General features: G+C 36.2%; 2 protein-coding genes across 2 annotated transcripts in view; both read right to left on the bottom strand.

The window, feature by feature from the left end:
• The window catches only part of LOC129523572 (phosphatidylinositol 3,4,5-trisphosphate 3-phosphatase TPTE2-like), an 80,071-nt gene that overhangs the window by 20,737 nt on the left and 37,543 nt on the right, over positions 1-21,791 (bottom strand). The window contains 4 exon segments of the mRNA XM_055364155.2: positions 364-425; positions 12,319-12,407; positions 12,506-12,587; positions 13,407-13,467. Of these exon segments, the coding sequence (XP_055220130.2) occupies positions 364-425; positions 12,319-12,407; positions 12,506-12,587; positions 13,407-13,467 (294 nt within the window).
• On the bottom strand, positions 20,520-20,886 carry LOC115933428 (cytochrome c-like). Its single transcript, XM_055364166.2, has one exon. The coding sequence runs from the start codon at positions 20,884-20,886 to the stop codon at positions 20,566-20,568; it is 321 nt and encodes a 106-aa protein (XP_055220141.1). The 3' UTR covers positions 20,520-20,565.

The raw sequence follows: 21,791 nt of genomic DNA, 5'->3' as shown, positions 1-21,791 counted from the left end.
CAGGTCTTGTCTTTATTTAAAATGTTGATATTGTATACATCATAGATTTTTTTGCATTAATTTTTATTAAAATATTGTGTTAAGATTATTTATTTTAATTACTACAATTTTTAGCATTCCCTTAAATGTTGCACCTCATTGACCTCACTCTAGTCCTGGCCCAAAGAGATTCTGCAGTCAGCTACTAACTAGTGCACGTTAAACAAGAAAGTATCAAAAACAGACTTTCTAAAAACTGCTTCTCTAATTACAATTTTACTAAGCACCATAACTCAAATAATCATCTTAACGTCCTACCAGCGATGTTTCAGAACTAGCAAACTCAATCATCATAAGACAAAGTTTGTAGAACATCTTTCATACCTCGGCAGTTAAAAATATTTCGGAGGCAATAAGGAGGGCACAAACGATAGTCCCGGTTCTTCCTAGAAAAGAAAAGAAGTTAGTTCAAGAACATACATGGTATAAAAATACACTCAGAAATATTCAAGGAGTGCATTTTAACTTGATTTTCTTTCTTTTTTTTTGAGACAGGGTCTTGCTGTGTCACGCAGGCTGGAGTGCAGTGGCACAATCTTGGCTCATTGCAACCTCCGCCTCACAGGTGAAAAATACGCAAATTACATTTACAGTAAAAATATCTCTCGATATCTCTCCACAAAAGGACACGATGAGGTTTTTACTAAATCTATAAGAAAGCAACAATTCATGTCTTTTATAATTTTTTTGGATAATAGTAAAAAAGAAAAATTCCCAACTCATTTAGTACATTAATATAACTGATTCCAAAATTGCACAAATACAGTAGAAGATATTTTTACACCAGTCTCATATATAAATGTAGATTTTAAAATATACATATATTTTCAAAGTGAATTCAGCAACGTAGAAACACCATGTATCAACACCAAGTGCCATTTCTCTTAAGGATGCAAGGATTTTTTTCCAAGATGGCAGATTACAGGCTTTTAGCATGCCTCAGCCATTTGGAAATAGCAAGCAAGTACATAAAGACCAACTCTGTGAGCTTTAATTCAAGAAAGAAAATGGCAATTCCCCGGAATTATGAAGGACATCCCAGATCCTGGGGAGGACATTGCAGGCAAGCAGCCCTCAGGACAGCATTCGACTGATAAAAGTGAGTGAAGCCTCAGTATGTGAGAGAGGCAGACAGCATCCCTCTGTCTCACCTTTCCACTGGAGATCCACGCAACCCGGGCAGAGGAAGAGATTGTTTCTCCCAAGCCTTGGAGCTCATTTGAGGAGAGACTTGGAGACTTTGTGGGGGAAAGACACAGGGAAACGCCGCTGGCATTGTCCCAAACCTGGACTGGGAGCAGGACAACACTTGGGGAATCTTCCCTATCTGGCTCCACCCATCTTGTGCCCCCAATCCCCCTACCCCTAGGGCTGAGGGAGCTCAGATTAATGTGTACTCAGGAAATCAGCCCTTCGCCTGGGGCAGCAGAGAGCTCCTCCCAATAAACAAGGATCAAGTACAGAGCCAGCAGCACTGGCAACAGCCAGCTCTTACCCATGGCGCCATCTACTGGCTTGTAGGTCAAACCACACACCCAATATAAAACCTGCTGGCAGAAGTGCATAGGGCTACAGAAGCAAAGCCAAAAGACCCTACCCAGCATGCTCTACAGTCACACCCCCTAGGGAGAAGGGACAGGGAAAGAAGAAAAAAATAACAATAATATTATAGGAAAGGAAAGAAAAAGAAAAATCCTACCCAAACAAAAATAATTACACAAATTAGAAGTGCTAGCATCTCCAGATGAGAAGGACCCATGCAAGAATTCTGGCACCATGAGAAATCTGAATGTAGTGACACTACCAAAGGATCACACTAGCTCTCTGGCAATGCTTCCTACCAAAATGAAAACTCAGAGATGACAATAAACAATTCAAAGCTTGGGTTGCAAGGAAGCTCAATGAGATTCAAGGTTGAAATCAACAAAAGGAAACTTCTACATCAATCCAGGAAATGAAGGAAGAGATAAACATCTTAATAAGAAATCAATCAGAACTTCTGGAACTAAAAAAATTCACTTAAGAAATTTCAAAATACAACTGAAAACTTTATCAATAGACTGGACAAAGTAGAAAACATAATTTCAGAGCTTGAAGACTGGTCTTTTGAACTAATCCAGTCAGACAAAAATAAAGAAAAAAGATTTTTTAAAAGTGAAGAAAGTCAGAAATATGAGATTATGTAAAGTGACCAAACCTACAAATTACTAGCATGCCCTAGAGAGAAAGAGAAAAAGAAAACAGCCTGGAAAACATATTTGATGGAATAATTCAAGAAAATTTCTTGAATCTTGCTAGATAGACATCTAAGTACAGTGAAGCCAGACGGCACCTGTGAGATACTATAAAAAATGAACATTACCAAGGCATATACTCACCAGACTGTCCAAGGTCACTGTCAAAGAAAAAGCCCTAAAGGCACTGGAGAAAAAGGCCAGATCACATACAAAGGTAGCCCCATCAGGATAACAGCCAAATCCAACAGCACATCAAAAAGTTCATGATCAAGTAAGCTTCCTTCCAAGGATATAAGGTTCAGCATAGGCAAATCAATAAATGTGATTCACCACACAAACAGAATTAAACAGAAACCACATGATCATCTCAATACATGCAGAAAAAAAGCTTTTGATAAAATTCAACATCTTTCTTGATTAAAAAAAAACCACTCAAGAAACTAGGAATCAAAGGAACATACTTCAAAATAGAGCCATGGGCCGGATGCAGTGGCTCACATCTGTAATCCCAGCACTTTGGGATGCCAAGGCAGGCAGATCACTTGAGGTCAGGAGTTCAAGACCACCCTGACCAACATAGTGAAACTCCGTCTTTACTAAAAATACAAAAATTAGCCAGGCATGATGGTGCACACCTGTAATTCCAGTGACTCAGAAGGCTGAGGCAGGAGAATCGCTTGAACCCAGGAGTCGGAGGTTGCAGTGACTGAGATTGCACCACTGCATTCCAGCCTGGGTGACAGAGGAAGACTCCATCTCAAAAAAAAAAAAAAACCAAAAAACAAACAAACAAAAAACAGGCTGGGCACGGTGACTCATGCCTGTAATCCCAGCACTTTGGGAGGCTGAGGTGGGTGGATCACCTGAGGTCAGGAGTTCGAGAGCAGCCTGGCCAACTTGGTGAAACCCTATCTCTACTAAAAATACAAAAATTAGCTGGGCATGGTGGCAGGCACTTGTAATCCCAGCTACTTGGGAGGCTGAGCCAGGAGAATCACTTGAACCTGGGGGGTGGAGGTTGCAGTGAGCCAAGACTGCGCCATTGCACTCCAGCCTGTGCAACAAGAGCAAAACTCCCTCTCAAAAAAAAAAAAAAGAAATCATTTCCTTTGCAGCATCATGGATGCAGCTGGAAGTCATTATCCTGAGCAAATTAATGCAGGAACAAAAAACCAAATACCATATGTTCTCACTCATAAGTGAAAGCTAAACAATGGGTGCTCATGAATATCAAGGTGGCAATAATGGACCCTGGGGAGTTCTAGAGGGGGCACAGCAGAAAAGGGCAGAGGTTGAAAAACTAACTATTGGGTCCTGTGCTCAGTACCTGGGTGATGCGATCAATCACACCCCAAAAAACCTCAGCATCACACAACATTACCAATAAACCTGCATATGTACTTCCAAATCTAAAAGTTAATTTATACCAAAAATCTAAGCTCAAAAAGAAAAAAAAAGTCCTTTGCCCATTAAAAAACAAATAATAAAATATACAAGAATCATCCTATATCAGAAATCTATATTAATGCAATTTATCATATTCATTGATTAAAGAAGACATACCTTACAATTATCTCAATTAATGCAGGAAAAAGCATTCACTAAAATTCAGCCTGCACCTGTGACTTTAAAAATTAACAACAACTAGGAAACTTCCTAAACTCAACAAAGAGAATCTACCAAAATAACTACCAGGAACATCATATTAATGACATAATATTGACAGCATTTTCTTTAAAGCCTGGAATTAGACAAAAATGCCCTCTCTTCACTGTTTCCATTTAACAGTATACTGCAGAGCCTAACCAGTGTAGAAAGTCAGTGTAGTAAGTAAATCTTTAGAATAACTCCTTAATCTAATGAGAGAATTTAGGAAGATTTCTAGATGCAGTCTCAACATAAACAAAAATTAATAGCTAAATCAAGGATGCAGGTTGAAATCTTTACAGTAATTACTAAAAACATAGAAAAGGAGTATATGACTTCCAAGGTAATGACAGAGGGTAAGAAGCAAAAAATTATATTATTAAAATTCAATGGAACGAAAACAGAATTTCAGTAGGAAAATAGAAGAGTTAAATAAAATAGATGTACATAGAATGCTGTTCTCAACAATGCATAATACATGTTCTTTTCAAATGTACAGAAAACATTTGACAATATCGACCAAATTCTGGGCCATTAAGCAAGTCTAAACAAATTTCAAAGAACTAAAAAAGAAAAAAATACATAGTATGTTCTGTGTCCACAACAAAATATAATCAGAAATCAAAAATTTAAAGATAAATACAAAACTCTCATATGTCTGGAAATAAGGAAGCACACTTCTACATAACTCATGGGTCAAAAAAAAAGCACAAAGTTGGAACATAGTTTGAACTAAGTAAAATAAAAACACTACAAATAAAAATTTATGGGATGAAACTAAAGCAATTCTTAGAGGAAAACTTGTAGCCTTAAATGGTAAATAGAAAAGAGAGTGGCCGACACTCTAAGAATTATCCATGTCAAGAAGTCAGGAAAATAACAAATTAACCCAAGGAGTACAGGAGAAAATACCAAATATCATAGTAATTGATGAAATAAAAAATAAGTAAAAAATAGAGACCACCAATAAGGCCAAAAATTTGGTTCTTTTAAAAGACTAGTAAAATTGATAAATCCCTGGTGAGACTAATCAAAAGAAAAAAGGGGAGAAGGCACCAAGAAAGCAATGTCTGGAATAAAAAAGGGAACATCTCTGCAGACACTAAAATGGTAAAATGATATTGTGAACAATTTGATGTCAAGACATTTGCAAAGTTAGATTAAATGGACAAATGCTGGGAAAACTATAATGTACCAAAATGGGCAAAAGAAATAAAATTATAAAAACATTCTATATAGGGAATTGAGCCATAATTTAAAGACTTCTCTCCAGAGAAAACTCTAGGCCAATGTGCCTTCACTGGTGAATTTCACTTTACACTTAAGAAGGAAAAAAATCAGCATGCATAAATTTACCCAGAGAATAAAAACAGAGAAAATGAAATCTAACTCATTTTACGAAGCCTAGATTTGAAAAAACTATGAGAAAGGAAAATTATAACCAATTGACCAGATGACATGAATTTGAAAATCCTAAACAAAATATTAACAGACAGAATCTGGCAATATAATAATAAAATAATTTAATAAGTATTTAACAAAATAATACAGCACAACTAAATTACATTTATTCCAGAAACATGTTGGTTTACCACTTAATCAATGTAATTAACCACATTTATTTATAGGATAAAGTAGAAAAATTATCATCTCAAAGATTCAGAAAAATCTTTAAGAATTCAACATCCATTCATGATTTAAAAAAAAAAAAAACTCTTAGCAAGCTAAAGGAATTTCTTTTTTCTTTCTTTCTTTTTTTTTTTTTTGTTTCATTTTTTCAGACAGAGTCTCACTCTGTCATCCAGGCTGGAGAGCAGTGGTGTGATCTTGGCTCACTGCAACCTCTGCCTCCTGGTTTCAAGTGATTCTCATGCCTCAGCCGGAGTAGCTGGCATTACAGGCATGTGCCACCATACCTGGCAAATTTTTGTATTTTTTAGTAGAGACAGGGTTTCACCATGTTGCCTAGGCTGGTCTTAAACTCCTGGCCTCAAGTGATCTGACCCCACTGGGCCTCCCAAAGTGCTGGGATTACAGGTGTAAGCCATGGCGCCCAGCCAAGGAATTTCTTAATCGATAAATGGTAGCTAATACACACACACACACACACACACACACACACACACACACACACACACACACACACACATAGTCGTTAAGCAATTGGAGAGATGTTGAAAGCTTTTCCTTTGAGAATGGAACTGTATGTTGATGGCTGCTATTGCCACTTCTAATTCTACACTGTACTGAATGTTCTAGCCAGTGCTAGGGGAGATAAATGACTGAAATGGAAAAAATACAATTTATTATTTTCATATGATGTAATCATGTACCATAAAATCCAAAAGAATCTATAGATAAATTAGTAGAACTAATAAGTGAGTTTAGGCTGGGCACGGTGGCTCAGGCCTGCAGTCCTAGCACTTTGGGAGGCGGAGGCTGAGGCTGGCAGATCACTTGAGCGCAGGAGTTTGAGACCAACCTGGGCAACATAGCAAAACCCCATCTCTACAAAAAAATGAAAAAATTAGCTGGGCATGGTGGCACCTGCCTGCAGTGCTAGCTACTCAAGAGGATCACCTGAGCCCAGGGAGGTTGAGGCTGTAGTGAGCCATGATCATGCCACTGCACTCCAGCCTGGGTGACAGAATGAGACTCTGCCTCAAAAAAAAAAAAAAAAAAAAAAGTGAGTTTAGGAAAGTTGCTAATTGCAAGATTAATAAATAAAATGAACTGCATTTAAAACAATAAAAAACATTTAGAAAATAAACATTTTAAAGGGATATCATTTAAATAACCACAAAAAAAATCTAAGAATAAATCTCACCAAAAATATGCAAGCTTTCTATACAGAAAATGAGAAAGCATTGTAAAGAGAAATTGAAGAGGACCTAACTAAATGAGAGAATACCTCTGTTCATGGGTTGGATGAGTCAATATTGTAAAGATTCAATTCTCCCCGGTCTATAAATTCAATGCAATTCCAAACAAATTTCTATCCAGTGTGTGTAATTTGACTAGTTGATTCCCAAATTTATATGGAAATATAGATGACCTAAAATACCCAAACAATTGTGAAAAAGAAGAAGATGATGAGGACATATTAGAAAGCTACAGTAAGATAGTTGTGCTATTGGCACACAGATGAAAAATCAATGAACAGAATAGAAAGGTCAGAAACAGATTCATGTTCTTCAGAGTAGCAAAGAAATGAAAATCTTCTGAACCAGTGTGCTGGAATAACTGGATAGCCATACATGAAAAAAGATGAAACATGATGCCTTCCTCACACCACACACATAAATCAATTTTAAAAGGAATGAACCTTCTCGAAGAAAATATAGTAGTAAAATGTCCTTTAAACTCAAGGAAAATTTTCTTAATCAGGACACAAAAACACAAACTTTATAAAGGGAAAGCATGATACATATGATGGTAATACAACTAAGAACTTATGTTAACTAAAAGATACTCCTGAGAGACAGAAAAGGCAAATCACAGAGCAGAAAAGCTTTCTTGAAATACATTTATGACCAATAACAGAATTGAAATCAGAATACATAAAGAACTCCTACAATCAGGAGAAAAAAGATGAATAATCCAGGAGAAAAATGGTTAAGAAAATAAAAAAGTTACTTTACAAAAAAGGATATCCAAATACTTAATAATCTTAAAAAAACTTCCTCAATCTTATCAGTAATTATAGAAATGCAAATGATCACCACCATAAGATGCCATCACACAAACACCCAAAGGCTAAAGATAAAAATACTCAGAATTGCAAGTATTGGGGAAGATATGGAATGCTTGAAGTCTACAATACCAGTGGAGTAAAAATTGGTACAACTGTTTTAGAAAACAGGTGACATTATCAAGTAAAGTTCAAGATTCATTACCCTAAGACAGAACAATTTTAGTCTGAGGTATACACTCAACAAAAATGTGGCCACATGTGCAATAAGAAACATGTATTTTTAAAAGCAGTATTATTGGGCTAGGCGTGGTGGCTCATGCCTGTAATCCCAGCAATTTGGGAGGCAGAGGCAGGCACATCACTTGAGGTCAGGAATTTGAGACCAGCCTGGACAACATGGCAAAACCCCATTTCTACTAAAAATACAAAAGTAGCTGGGTGTGGTGGTGGATGCCTGTAATCCCAGCTACTCCGGAGGCTGAGGCATGAGAATTGCTTGAACGCAGGAGGCGGAGGTTGCAATGAACTGAGATCATGTCACTGCACTCCAGCCTGGGTGACAGAGTGAGACCTTATCTCAAAACAAAAAACAAAATAAAAATTGGAAACAACCCAAATGTAATAGAAAAAAAGAGATTCCATTTTCAGTCACAATTTGTGTAGGAATGAATTTTTGAAAAGACGTGCAAAGACATGATAAAAAAGTATAAAATATTATTAAAGAATGAACAAGATGATTCACATGTACAACTCAATATCTCAAAGTTGTCAGTTCTCTCAAATTAATCTGTAAATTCAATGTAGTTCCAGTAAAAATCCTAAAAGTGTTCCATTATGGCACTTCACAAAATGCTTTTAAAATTGAATGTAATAATAAAGTTCCAAGAAGAGCAAGACAATTCTGCCTTTATCAAACCATATTATAAAGCTACAATAATTACAAAAGTGTGGTAGAGAGAACTTAGGAACAGTTTTGAATATTTATAGAAACTTGGTATATTACTGAGAGGGACTAAAAATTAATGGAGAACAAAATAGCATGCAATTGACGGTGTTAGGACAATTGGCTATCTATATGAAAAAAAATACTTCCCCCCCAACTTCCAATTAGATTAAAGACCCAAATACTAAAAATGGAACTTGAATATTTTTGAGGAAATGTGGAATATCTTTACTATATCAGTATAGGGGTGAATTTCATAAACATGACAGAAAAGCATGAAATACATACACACACATAGAAAAACAAATTTTACTATATTCAAAATTACAAACTTCTCTCCGGGCATGATGGCTCATGCCTGTAATCCCAGCACTTTGGGAAGCTGAGGTGGGTGGATCACTTGAGTCCAGGAGTTCGAGACCAGTCTGGGCAACACAGTGAGACCCTGTCTCTATAAAAAATACAAAAATTAGCCAGGCATGGTGATGCTCACCTGTAGTCCCACCTACTCAGAGGGGCTGAGATGGTAGGATCACTTGAGCCCCAGGAGGTTCAGGCTGCAATGAGCTGAGATCATGCCACTGCACTCCAGCCTGAGTGACAGAGCGAGATCATGTCTCAAAACAAAACAAAAATTTACAAACTTTTGTACAACAAAATAAATCACAATCAAATTTAAAAGGCAACATGGGGGGAGAATATAATTACAATACTAAGAAAAATTGGCATTCAGATTCTTTAAAGAACTCCTGTAAATCGATATAAAATATTTTTACTATCATGATACTACTGGTAACCTGCAGGCAGCAACCAACCAGAAGACAGCAAGACTAATATGAATGAACACATAAAAAAGAGGCTGCTCTGGTACATACCAGCTGAATATTAGCCCTCTAAACAACCTTTAACAAAATCAGCAAAATATTATGTGAACACAGAATAATGTAAACCCCCTCTCAGCAAAAAAGAAAAAAGTCAAATTTGAAATGAATGTTTTCCTTCAAGCAAGGAATTAGCATTAGTTAATAGAAAGCTGATGCTAACTTCTTTAATAATAACATTTTAGGTTGGGCAATGTGAAATGGCCATTTTTAAAGCAAAAGATGGTTAAAAACTGGCAATTTCAAATGATTCAACCTCTATATTCTTAACTATGGTATTGTAAATTACCAGTTTATACACAATATTCCAACCTGTAGAGCTAAACACAGAACCTGTATATTAACTAATATACAGCTAAACACAGAACCTGTATATTAACTAATGGGCTTGAAACTAGTCAATAAGACTAAAACTTGATTTTACTGAATTATGTAAGTCAGTTTATGGTGCTATGTTTTCCTGGAATTTGATATAAAAATTCATTTGGAGCCCACTAAAAATGTAATTATATATGTTTGTCAAAATTTGTGAAACATGCTTAGATGATTATTTAAAGCCTAAACCTGAATGAGAGAAAATCTAACTAAACTTAAATTGGTTGGATTTACAAATGGCATTTTTTCCCCCATTTTAACCCCACCAATGTCAACTTCTTCGTATCATTACACTATAAAAATTCCAGTATAATTTTTGAAATAGCATCTCTGTTGGCTCCCTTAATCTAAAAGGTTCTCACAAAGTTTAAGAACAACCTTAAATATTACTGGAACAAAAACAGACATCTAGACCAATGGCACAGAATAGACAGCCCAGAAAAAATCCATGCATTTATACGCAGCTGATGTTCGACAAAGGTGCCAAGAATCCAAGATGGGGAAAGGACAGTCTCTTCAATAAACGATACTGGGGAAAATGAATATCCACTTGCAGAAAAATGAAATTGCAACCTATCTCACCCAATATACAAAAATCAACTCAAAGTAAATGCTTAACTGTGAAATGTGAAATTGGAAAACTACTAGAAGAAAAGATAGGTGAAAATCTTCTTGACATTGGTCTGGGCCAAGATATTTTTGGATATGACTGAAAAGCACAGGCAACAAAAGAAAAAGTAGACAAACGATACTGTATCAAACTAAAACGCTTTTGCACAGTGAAGGAAACATTTATAGAGTAAAGAGAGAACCTACAGAATGGGAGAAATATCTACAAAGCATACATTCGATAATAGGTTAACAGATTTTTTAAAAAAGGAACTCAGACAACACAATAGCAAGAGAACAAGTTACTTCTCTAGAAAATGGGCAAAGAACCTGAAAAGATATTTCCCAATGGAAGACACACAAATGGCCAAGAGGTATAATGAGAAAATGCTAAACATCATTAATCATCAGGGAAAAGCAATTTAAAACCACAAAGAGATATCCTCACACCTGTTAGGATGGTCATTAACAAAAAGACAAAAGAAGAGTTGGTGAGGATCAAGAGAAAAGGGATCCCCCTTGTACACTGTTGGTGTGAATGTAAATTAGTAGTTATTGTGGAAAACAGCACTGAGATTCCTCAAAAAACCAAAAATAGAACTACCATATGATTTGGAGATTCCACTTCTGGGTATATATCCAAAGGAAATGAAATCTGCACTCCCGTGTTCACTGCAGCATTATTCGTAATACCCAAGCTATGGAGTCAATCTAAATGTCATCAGTGGATGAATGGATAAAGAATATGTGGTATACATAAATAAAGGCATACTATTCAGCCTTAGAGAATATCCTGTCACAAGATAATATGGATGAACCTGGAGAACATTATGATAAGTGAAATAAGCCAGGCATAGAAAGACAAATACTGCATGTCTCGCTTATTTGTGGAATTTTAAAAAATCATATTCATAGAAGCAGAGAGTAGAATGGTGGTTACCAGGGGCTGGGGGGACAAAACTGGGGGGATTGTGAAGATGTTGGTTTTTACTTTATTATTATTGTTATTTTTTTAGATGGAGTTTTGTTCTTGTTGCTCAGGCTGGAGTGCAATGGTGCGATCTCAGCTCACTGCAACCTCTGCCTCCCAGGTTCAAGCGATTCTTCTGCCTCAGCCTCCCGAGTAGCTGGGATTACAGGTGCATGCCACCACATCCGGCTAATGTTTTGTATTTTTAGTAGAGATGGGGCTTCACCATGTGATCCACCTGCCTCAGCCTCCCAAAGTGCTGGGATTACAGGTGTGAGCCACTGTGCTCAGCCTGAGATGTTGATTAAAGGATGCAAAATTTCAGTTAGACAGGAAGAATAAGTTCAGGAAATTTATTGTACAACATAGTGACCATAGTTAATAATAATGTATACTTGAAAATTGCTGAGACAGTAGATTTGAAATGTTCTTACACAAAAATATGTGGAGTAATGCATATGTTAATTAGCTTGATTTAGCCATTTCACAATGTTTATGTATATCAAAACATCATGTTGTACACCATAAATATATTGATTTTTCGTTAATTTAAAAATAAAAAAGATCAGCCTTAAATAAAATAAAAGTACTCTGATATTCTAAAATTAAAGACTGTTTGTATTTTGAGAGATATAAACTGGCAAACCAAAAATAAAAAATCCAAATACTAGGAAAACAAGGGAAAATATGCTCAACCTTCCTTAGTTCTTTTTTCCTACTTTCTTCCATTCCTTATCCTCTCCCTATCTCCCACCCTTCCTCCTCTCCTCTTTCCTTTCTCCTTCCCTTCTTTCAGTCTTGGAGCTAATATTTAAAAATGCTAACAATTATTAATACATATTAATAGCAATACGTATCTTGTTCTTCTACTTTATATTTACATGTCTTTAGAAAGGGAAAAATAAAAAGGAAAATGTTATTACCTTTGCCTCCTTTACAGTGAATCGCTACGATGTTTTCAAGATCTTGAGCCATCCACTCATTTACTTCCTTGGTGAAAGCCACCATCTCACTGATTTCAAGTTTAAGATTTTTAGTTAAAATATTTTCAAAAAATCAAGCCCAATATATTTAGCTCTCTTCTGATAGTCAATTTAGCATAAAACTTACTGTAGAGTGGGGACATTATGATCATCAATCATGATTCTACCGACCCTATTATGGAAGTGCTTAGGATCATAAGCTCTTTCACCTAAAATAAATAATATGTATGTCATATCTCTATAGGGAATAACATGATAAATGATGAAGTTATGAATAAGTTAACATCTTATTAGAATTCCTTATCTATCTTCAAAAAGAGCTTTCCAAGTTGCTCCTGCCACTCTAAAATAAACGCAAGCATTTCAAAAACGTAAGGATGGTAGTGGTTTATCCATCTCATGTAACCTAAACTCAACTTATTTTTGTTTAATAGGTATAATTTTTAACTTTCTAGCAGACTATTCATTATATTATTTCAGGGTAGTTAGAAACCACACAAGAGGCAAATGTAGCTGACCAAAATGTTTGCCCCCTGAAAATGTCTATTGAGTATACAGGTAGAGGAAAAAATCAAGAGAGACAGGGTATTAAACTGGGTTACAACCTATTTTCTACAGAGTCTTTTGCTTTTTTCCCATCTAGAGGCTTGCTCTCATCACATGCCACTGCTGATGGGTCAGAGGGCTCATTTGTTAAATTGTCTATGTCCTCATAACACAATCCAGCAGGAAAAACAGAAAAGATTTTCCTAAACCTAATATCGCCAGAACAGATCTTCCCTAAAATGGTTTGCTTCCACTCCGGCCTCATTGGTCCTGCCAAAGCCTCATCCTTCATACGGTACCTTGTGCTGCTGGGCTAACTCCTTCTACTAAATGGGGCCAGTCCAAGATGGGGATTTTTAAATTCATTCCTTGCCACTACCAAATACTTATGATTAAATGCAATCTAAAAAACAAAATCATCTTCTTACATGCAGTAATCTGTTTTCTACCTACAGTAGCAAAATATAGAGTAATGTACATACTGCATAGATTGTAGACTCGATAGTGGTTTCGATGTTTCTTATCTAGAAACCGCACAACTTCCTAAAAAAGACAAACAACATATCCTACATATTTACATGGCACCAACACAAGCTATTTCCTAGGGGGAACCTAAAATGGTTATTACTTTTATTAATTTGTCTCTCACTAGCATCTTCTAGGGGAGATTCGGGGAATAAGAAGGTATGCAAATTTCAAGTTCTAATCCACTGTGATTTTTCAAATAGTCCACAAAGTGTGTTTGGCTACTCAGATGAGTCTCTATTGTAAATACACACTGTTTAAAGCTATCACATATGTAAATTAGCTGGTTAACTAACTTTAAGTAATTTGTTCTAAATCATTAATTCACAGTTAATATGGTTCTTGTTTAAATCTATATTGGTTCTTATTTAAATTTAATTCTGAATAGATACATCTTTAGAGAGTGATCTGCATATTATAGTCTATCTAAGCACTATGGAAACAAATAAATGCAAAAAGTATAGAGTATGACTGTGTGTATGTGTGATAGAAAAAGATAAACGTATCAAATTTTAAATAACTGGTAACAATATGGAGACTTTTTGGCTCATTTGTTCTCTTTATTTTTTTAAATGAAGATATATGTGTACCTATAAGTGTGTGTGTGTGTGTTTGTGTATATATATATGTATATATATATGTATAACCTTTAAAATGAAAAACAAATAGTAGTTATTATTTAAAATACAATCAATACCACTATATGAATCCAACTTTCAGTACATATATCTTTCTGAAACATACACACACATACGTATATATCTCTGTGCAACAACAAAAATGACACAAAATTTTAAAACTGATTAGTATGGTACCCTCAGAGCGATGTTTACGGGCTTAATATTGAGAAAAATAAAATGAAGGTATCAAAGTCGTCCATTTATTAAACTGGCTATCTCTGTTAGGAGGAAATAATAAGTCAAAAAGATGAACGCTCTGAATCTGCATAGTGGGGGAGGCAAGGATAAACAGTTTTATATACTTCAGAATTCATGGAATTTCTTACATAAAATCCACACGGGTTTAGAAATCACATATAAAAACTATAAATATCTATGAGAAATTTAAGCAAATTTTAATCAATTCTTTGGATGAGGAAGAACTAAAGGTGTTGAATCAATGGAAGATCAATAGGCTTAGGTTTGACTTCATAAAAATCTGAAATTTCTGCTTAAAAATGCTATTAATGAATAACAGGGGAAACGATTTTTCAGAAAAATTGGCTGAATGGGGACTATGCCTAGTATGATAAATTAATAATTCATTAACAGCAACTTAAATATTACTCACTCACCTTATAGATAAATGGGCTAAGGACATAAACAATCCATAAAAGAGAAAATCTAACTGATTAACAACCTACGTAAACATTCAGTGTCACCAATAACAAAGTCAAAACAACAATGAAATGCCATTTGCACCCATGAAATTAGCCCTTTCTCTTTTAATGAGAAAATCCAATGCTGGCAAAATAAGGCATGAAATTTAAAACTTTGATTTATTGTGGATACAAGAATACAATTGCTCTTGGAATTGGCAATATATATTAAGAACCCTAAAAATATTCATACTCTTAGCTAGGCAATTTCACTCCTAGCAATCTATACAGAAAAAGCCTTATGCGCAAAGATGTCTGTTGCTGTATTATTGATTATAGTGACACTTACATGTCCAACATTAGAGGTTAATCATAGCACTAATGAAATATCATGCAACATTTAGAATACTGTCCTGTCCTTCATATTTTATTTATTTTATTTTATTTTATTTTATTTTGAGATGGAGTTTCACTCTTGTTGCCCAGGCTGGAGTGCAAAGGTGCGATATCAGTTCACTGCAACCTCTGCCTTCCAGGTTCAAGCAATTCTCCTGCCTCAGCCTTCTGAGTAGCTGGGATTACAGGTGCCTGCCACCACGCCTGGATAATTTTTTGTATTTTTAGTAGAGACAGGGTTTCACCATGTGGCCAGGCTGGTTTTGAACTCCTGACCTCAGGTGATCCACCCTCCTCGGCCTCCCAAAGTGCTGGAATTACAGGTGTGAGCCACTGCGCCCATCCCTGTCCTTCATTCTCTCAACAAGTAAATATCTCACACTGGTAATTTATGTGCAGCCTTCCTTAGTATACATATATAGAAAAACAGTCAATATTTGCTTTTTCATGGGAAAACAAATATAACTGGACAGTTAAGCTTTAGGGATTTTTCCAAATCCACCTCCTAGTTCTCTCAATGCCTAAAAAATGATATATATATATCATTTTATAATCATATGTATATATATATATAGCAACTCAACATTTAGATGATTTACTGCTGTGTTTTCTGATCTAAGTAGTTTACCGAAGACTGCAAATACCTCTTATCCAAATTAGGTGGAAAAGGACATAAAGAATCTAGAAAAAATTCAACTCTGCCAAGAATCTACATTTTTCTGGTCACAATCTGTCACCAGATGGACAGTTTCTGTTTTCAGCCAGAATAAAGTGCATTCAATTCTACCAAGAACAGAAATTAAAAGATGGCTAAGATTGTAGGAATGTAGGTAATTGTATACCTGATTTTTCTCAATAGCTCAGCCTTTGCATGGCTCACTAAGTTTATAATTTCTGAAACTCTTCCTTGTGATGCAAAAGTAAAAAATGCTGTCTCCTCTTAGAAAGTCTCTTGCAACAACCTCCACTACGGGTTTTCCTAAATCTACCATACTCTTCTCTCTGCCTATCTTAGTACATTCCTTGATTTGGAGGCAAAGGTATACTTCCGTACTTGCATGGGGTGGTAGCAGTGGCCAAACTTGTTGATGCTTCCACCATAGTGCTTGTTTCTCCACTAACTCTATGGGTCCTGCATCTCTAAAGTTTTTGCTACTTCAAGGCAGCATCTGACATTTCTCCACTAGCAAATTTACCACTTATGAAATTGTAATGTCTGCTTTGCTTATTCGCTGTTGTTCAAAATGTAACCCTGCAACTTGATTCCCTTTTAAGAATAAAGGGGAATCACACGACTGTTTAGCATCCTCTCAGGACTTAAGTATGCCTGGATTTCAATCTTCTCCCTTTTAGTCAACCTTGATTTAATATACTTTGTAGATGCTTCTCAAATATGACAGAGACACTCCCAGTGCAGGACATGCATTATCACTGAACATGCAATCACTGAAGGGCTCCATGGCCTGATTCCCAGCCTGCCCAGGTAGCTGAACTAGTAGCTTAGATTTGGGGCTGCACTCTGGCAAAGATGAAAGATTAAATATTAATATGGATGGTAGATTTGCTTTTTGGGTGGTTTACGGTTTGTGGAATTTATTAAAACACATGATTACCTCCTTTTGGGATACTCTGATTAAAAATGGTAAAGGAATCAATGACTTATTAGTACTTTGTCAATGCCCCAAGGAGATAACAGTTTAATAACTAATAGAAACCAAGAGTCTAGAGATCACCCCAGAAAAAAATAGTAATGTCTTTGTCTTGATTTACATGCTAAAAGTTTTTGGCTTTTTAAAAACACCCCAGCTAATATTAAGTGTTGCCAAATTTATATTAGTCACCACCAAATCTACTAAAAGAAAATGGGCTCAATTTAGACATGCTATAATTAACTCACAGTTATTAACTTAACCTGCTTTAAAAAACAATATTAGCAATCAAGAGATGTTTTCACCATAAAGATGGAATTTGGAAATTTTGGGATGGCTGCCCTCAAGTGCCATGACCCATCCAGTGGACCCTGGTCACATTACTCCATGACTGTGCCCATTCGGAGCGACAGAAAGTACTTCCATCTCAAATAAATAGTTTGAAACAATTTTCAAAATTGGCCAAGGGAGTGGTAGAGTCATGTCTTAGCCGTGAATAGCATAACCTGGGTGAGATGTGGTTCAGACCCTTCTCTTCAAGGTCTTTAGGTATTTACAAATGTATTTTTATACAATTGCTGAAGTCTTGAGTCTCTGACTATATAGCAGTTATTTCTTGTGAACTATCTGCATGTATAAAAATGCTTCCCTGCCTGAGAATAAGGTAGAATCATTCCATCAATGGTCTCAATTCTTCAACTTTTCCTGAATCCAAGCCCTCACATTTCACCTCGTAGTGCCCTTTCTCTCTAATTTTGTGTTCCATTATGTGAGTTGATTTGGTCACTGGGATGCCACAAAGGAGAGGCTTGCAAAAGCATTTGTAAGATTCCACTCTAGCTCTTTCCTTTTGCCATGACCTTGAAACATACCCATCATATTCATCCTGATGGAGGATGAAGATAAGTTGAGTAGATAGGAGTTACCCAAGACACCTAAGCTAAGGTAATTGTAGACCAGCTGATAAAGACATTTCAGGAAAGAAAACTACATATCCCTCATGAACACAGATGAAAAGTTCTAAATAAAATATTAGCAAATAGAATCTAGTGATACATAAAAAATACATTAAGACCAAAAGGAGTTTATTCCAAAAATAAAAAAGGTTGGTTTAACATTTGAAAATCTCATTAATGGAATAACAGAAAAACATTTTGATTATCTTGATAGATGCAGAAAAAATATCTGATATATTCAACACCAATTCATGATTCAAAACTTTTAGCAAACTAGAAATAAAATGGACTGTCTTAATCTAGTAAAGAATGACTACAAAAGCCTATAGCAAACATCATTTCAAATAGTGAAGCATGAAATTCTTTCCACCTGGGTTTGGGAACAGGGCAAGGCTGCCTCCTCTTACCATTTCTATTCAATATTACCGTGAAAGTCCTAGATAATTCAATAAAGAAAGAAAAAAGTATAAAAAGTGGGAAGAAAGTAGTAACTTTATATGATTGCATACATTTTAAAAATCCCAGGGAATCTACACATTCATTATTAAAATGAATATGTGAATTTATGAAGGATGCTAGATGTAAAGTCAACATACAAGGCCAGGTATGGTGGCTCACACCTTTAATCCCAGCACTTTGGGAGGCTGAGGTGGGAGGGTTGCTTGAATCCAGGAGTTCAAGACCAGCTTGGGTCAGTGAGACCAAAGAGACTCCTTCTCTACAAAAATTAATTTAAAAAATTAGCCAAGTGTGGTGATGCCTGCTTGTAGTCCCAGCTATGTGGGAGACTGAGGTGGGAGAAATGCTTGAGCCCAGGTGCCACTGCACTCCAGCCTGTGGTGACAGAGCAAGGCCCTGTCTTAAGACAAACAAATAAACAAAAGTCAATATACAAAAATTAGTTATGTTCCTACATACCAATAGCAAATATTTAGAAAATGAAGATCTTCAAATATCATTTAAAATAGCACAAAAACTTATCAACTACATAGAAATAAAACTAACAAAAGTTGTAAAACCTGTACACTGCAAACATTGCTAAAAGAAATCAAAGAAGACATCAGTAGAGAGATGTATTATGTTCATGAGTTGGAAATCTCAATATTTTTACATGTCAATTCTCTCCAAATTAAGCTATGTAGTCAATGCCCAAGTCAAAATACTAACAGAGTGTGGGGGTGTGTTTGTGTGAGTTTGAGTGTGTGTGTGTGTGTATGTAAATTGCCAAGATGATTCTAAAATTTATATGGAAATTCAAAAAATCTAGGAGAGCCAAGATAGTTTTTAAACAAAGAAGTACAAAGTTGGAGGACTTATACACAAGTTCTCAAGAGTCACTATAAAGCCATAATAATTAAAACTATGGTCTGGACTTAAGTATAGACAGTCATAACGAAAGGACAAAAAGCCCAGAAACAGACCTATACGTATATGTTCACTTTATTTGCAATAAACGCACCTCTGCAATTCATTGGGGGAAATCATGCTCTTTACAATAAATGGTACAGGAGGAATTGAGAGCTATGTGAAAAACATGAAACTTGATACTTTATATCTTTACAACAATTAATTGGAGGTCAGTCATAGACCAATATATTGATAGAGGTGTTGGTTACATGCATATATACTCAGGTAAAATATCATCAAGATATATACATGAGTAGTGCAACCTACCATATGTGTTATACCTCAGTAAAAATGTGGTTATAGATTCATGCATATATAATGTATACGTACATCAGGGCATATGTATATACAGATAATTTACTTCAACTTTTATTTTAGGTTCAGTGGTACATGTGGAGGATGTGCAGGTGTGTTACACAGGTAAATGTGTGCCATGGTGGTTTGCTGCACAGATCATCCCATCCCTAGGTATTAAGCCCAGCATCCATTAGCTATTCTTCCTGATGCTCTCCTTCCCCCATCCCCTCCCTCCCCACAGGCCCCAGTGTGTGTTGTTCCCCATTGTGTGCCCATGTGTTCTCATTGTCAGCTCCCACATGTAAGTGAGAACATGCGGTGTTTGGTTTTCTGTTCCTGTGTTAGTTTGCTGAGGATATCAGCTTCCAGCTCCATCTATGTCCCTGGAAAGGATGTAATCGTGTTCCTTTTTATGGCTGCACAGTTTTCCATGGTATTTATGTATCACATTTTCTTTTTTTGTTGTTGTTTTTTTAAGTGTTAAATAATCTTTATTTGATATTACACATAAACCACACAAAATGCCTTTGAATAAGTAAAAGGAACCATCTTAAATACAAGGAATTCTAATTACATTGGCATAGTTAAGGCCAAAAATACAAAGTAGACATTGCTACCTTATCTTCAACCCTTGCCTTTAAGAGGCAAATAAACACAAAATACAGGTGAATCTTGCTTGGTTCTGAGACAGTGAAGGAATTTCCCCAGTATTTAAATATATTCACATAACCAGTCATATAAATCTAAATATAAACCAATATAAACATAAAACCAATCTTCAATAAGTTTTAAGATGGTACTCACCATCTTTGTAAAAAGTTGAACATTATTAACAAAGTCTAATCATATCTTTAGAAGGAGTAAACAGTGATAGCATTCACTGAATTGGAATTACTATTAATATTCAAAAACCAAACTTATTCATTTAACCACAAGCCAGTCTTAGTTTTAAATCAGGACTGCCCAAAAAATATTCTGACAGTCATTCATAATCTGAATTCTGGTGTATGAGATCTATTATATCATGGGACACATAAAAAAGTCATGAGACATTTCTGTTTTGTAATATAAGGTATAAGGCAGTGGCCAATTATTACTCACTAGTAACTTTTTTGAGATAAGCTATCAAGTCTGCCCTTTCTGCATTGTTCTTAATGCTGGCAAAGATCATTTTTGTTCCAGGAATGTACTTCCTGGGATTCTCAGGGCAATACTCTATCAGTGTATCCTCTCCCCAGGTGATGCCTTTGTTCTTATCGGTGTCTATGTAAGATAATCCAATGGCCTGACCTGTCTTCCACCTGAAGAGACCATGGAGATTAGGCCCAGTCTTTTGTTTGCCTCCCTTTTCCACGGTGTGGCACTGGGCACACTTCTGAACAAAAATTTTCTTGCCTTTCTCAGCATCACCCATATTTAATTCTCTCTTTCATCACTGGCACTACAAAGATTCCCGCTCAGAAGCCAGACATCCCACTCTATGTACCACATTTTCTTTATCCAATCTATCATCGACTGGCATTTAGGTTGATTCCATGTCTTTACTATTGTGAATACTGCTGCAATGAACATATGTGTGCATGCATGTATTTTTATAAGACAATGATTTATATTCCTTTGGGTATATACCCCATAATGGGATTGCTGGGTCTGATGGTATTTCTGCCTCTAGGTCTTTGAGGAATTGCCACACTGTCTTCCACATGGGTCGAACTAATTTACACACCCACCAACAGTGTAAAAGCATTCCTTTTTCTCCACAACCTTCCCAGCATCTGTTATTTTTTGGCTTTTTAATAATAGCCATTCTGACTGCCATGAGATGGTATCTCATTGTGGTTTTGTTTGCATTTCTTTAATGATCAGTGATGTTGAGATTTTTTTTCATATTTTTGTTGACTGCATGCATGTCTCTTTTGGGAAGTGTCTGTTCAGATCCTTTGCCCACTTTTTAATGGGGCTGTTTTTTTCTTGTAAATTTAAGTTCCTCATAGACTCTGAATGAGATATTGCCGGTGAAGCCTGAGAAACAGCAAAGATGGCAGCCAGCTCCTTCCTTTGGAAGCTTCATCCCAGGGGGATACTGACCTGTAGCCAGCCCGCACATACCTGCAGGAGGTGGCTGGAGACCCCTGTTGGGCATTCTCACCCAGTCAGGAGGCATGGGATCAGGGACTCCTCCAAAGAAGCAGTCTGGCTGCTTTGGGGTAGAGCAGGTGTGCTGCATTGTGGGGGATCCTTCCTCCTCCGGACCACCTGTATTCTCCAAAGCCAGCAGGTTGGAGTGGCTGAGTTGACCAAACTGCAGAGATGGCAGCT

Source organism: Gorilla gorilla, chromosome 16 (assembly GCF_029281585.2).
Source record: "Gorilla gorilla gorilla isolate KB3781 chromosome 16, NHGRI_mGorGor1-v2.1_pri, whole genome shotgun sequence".
Classification (NCBI taxonomy): domain Eukaryota; kingdom Metazoa; phylum Chordata; class Mammalia; order Primates; family Hominidae; genus Gorilla; species Gorilla gorilla.
This window is presented reverse-complemented; position numbering and strand designations above follow the sequence as displayed.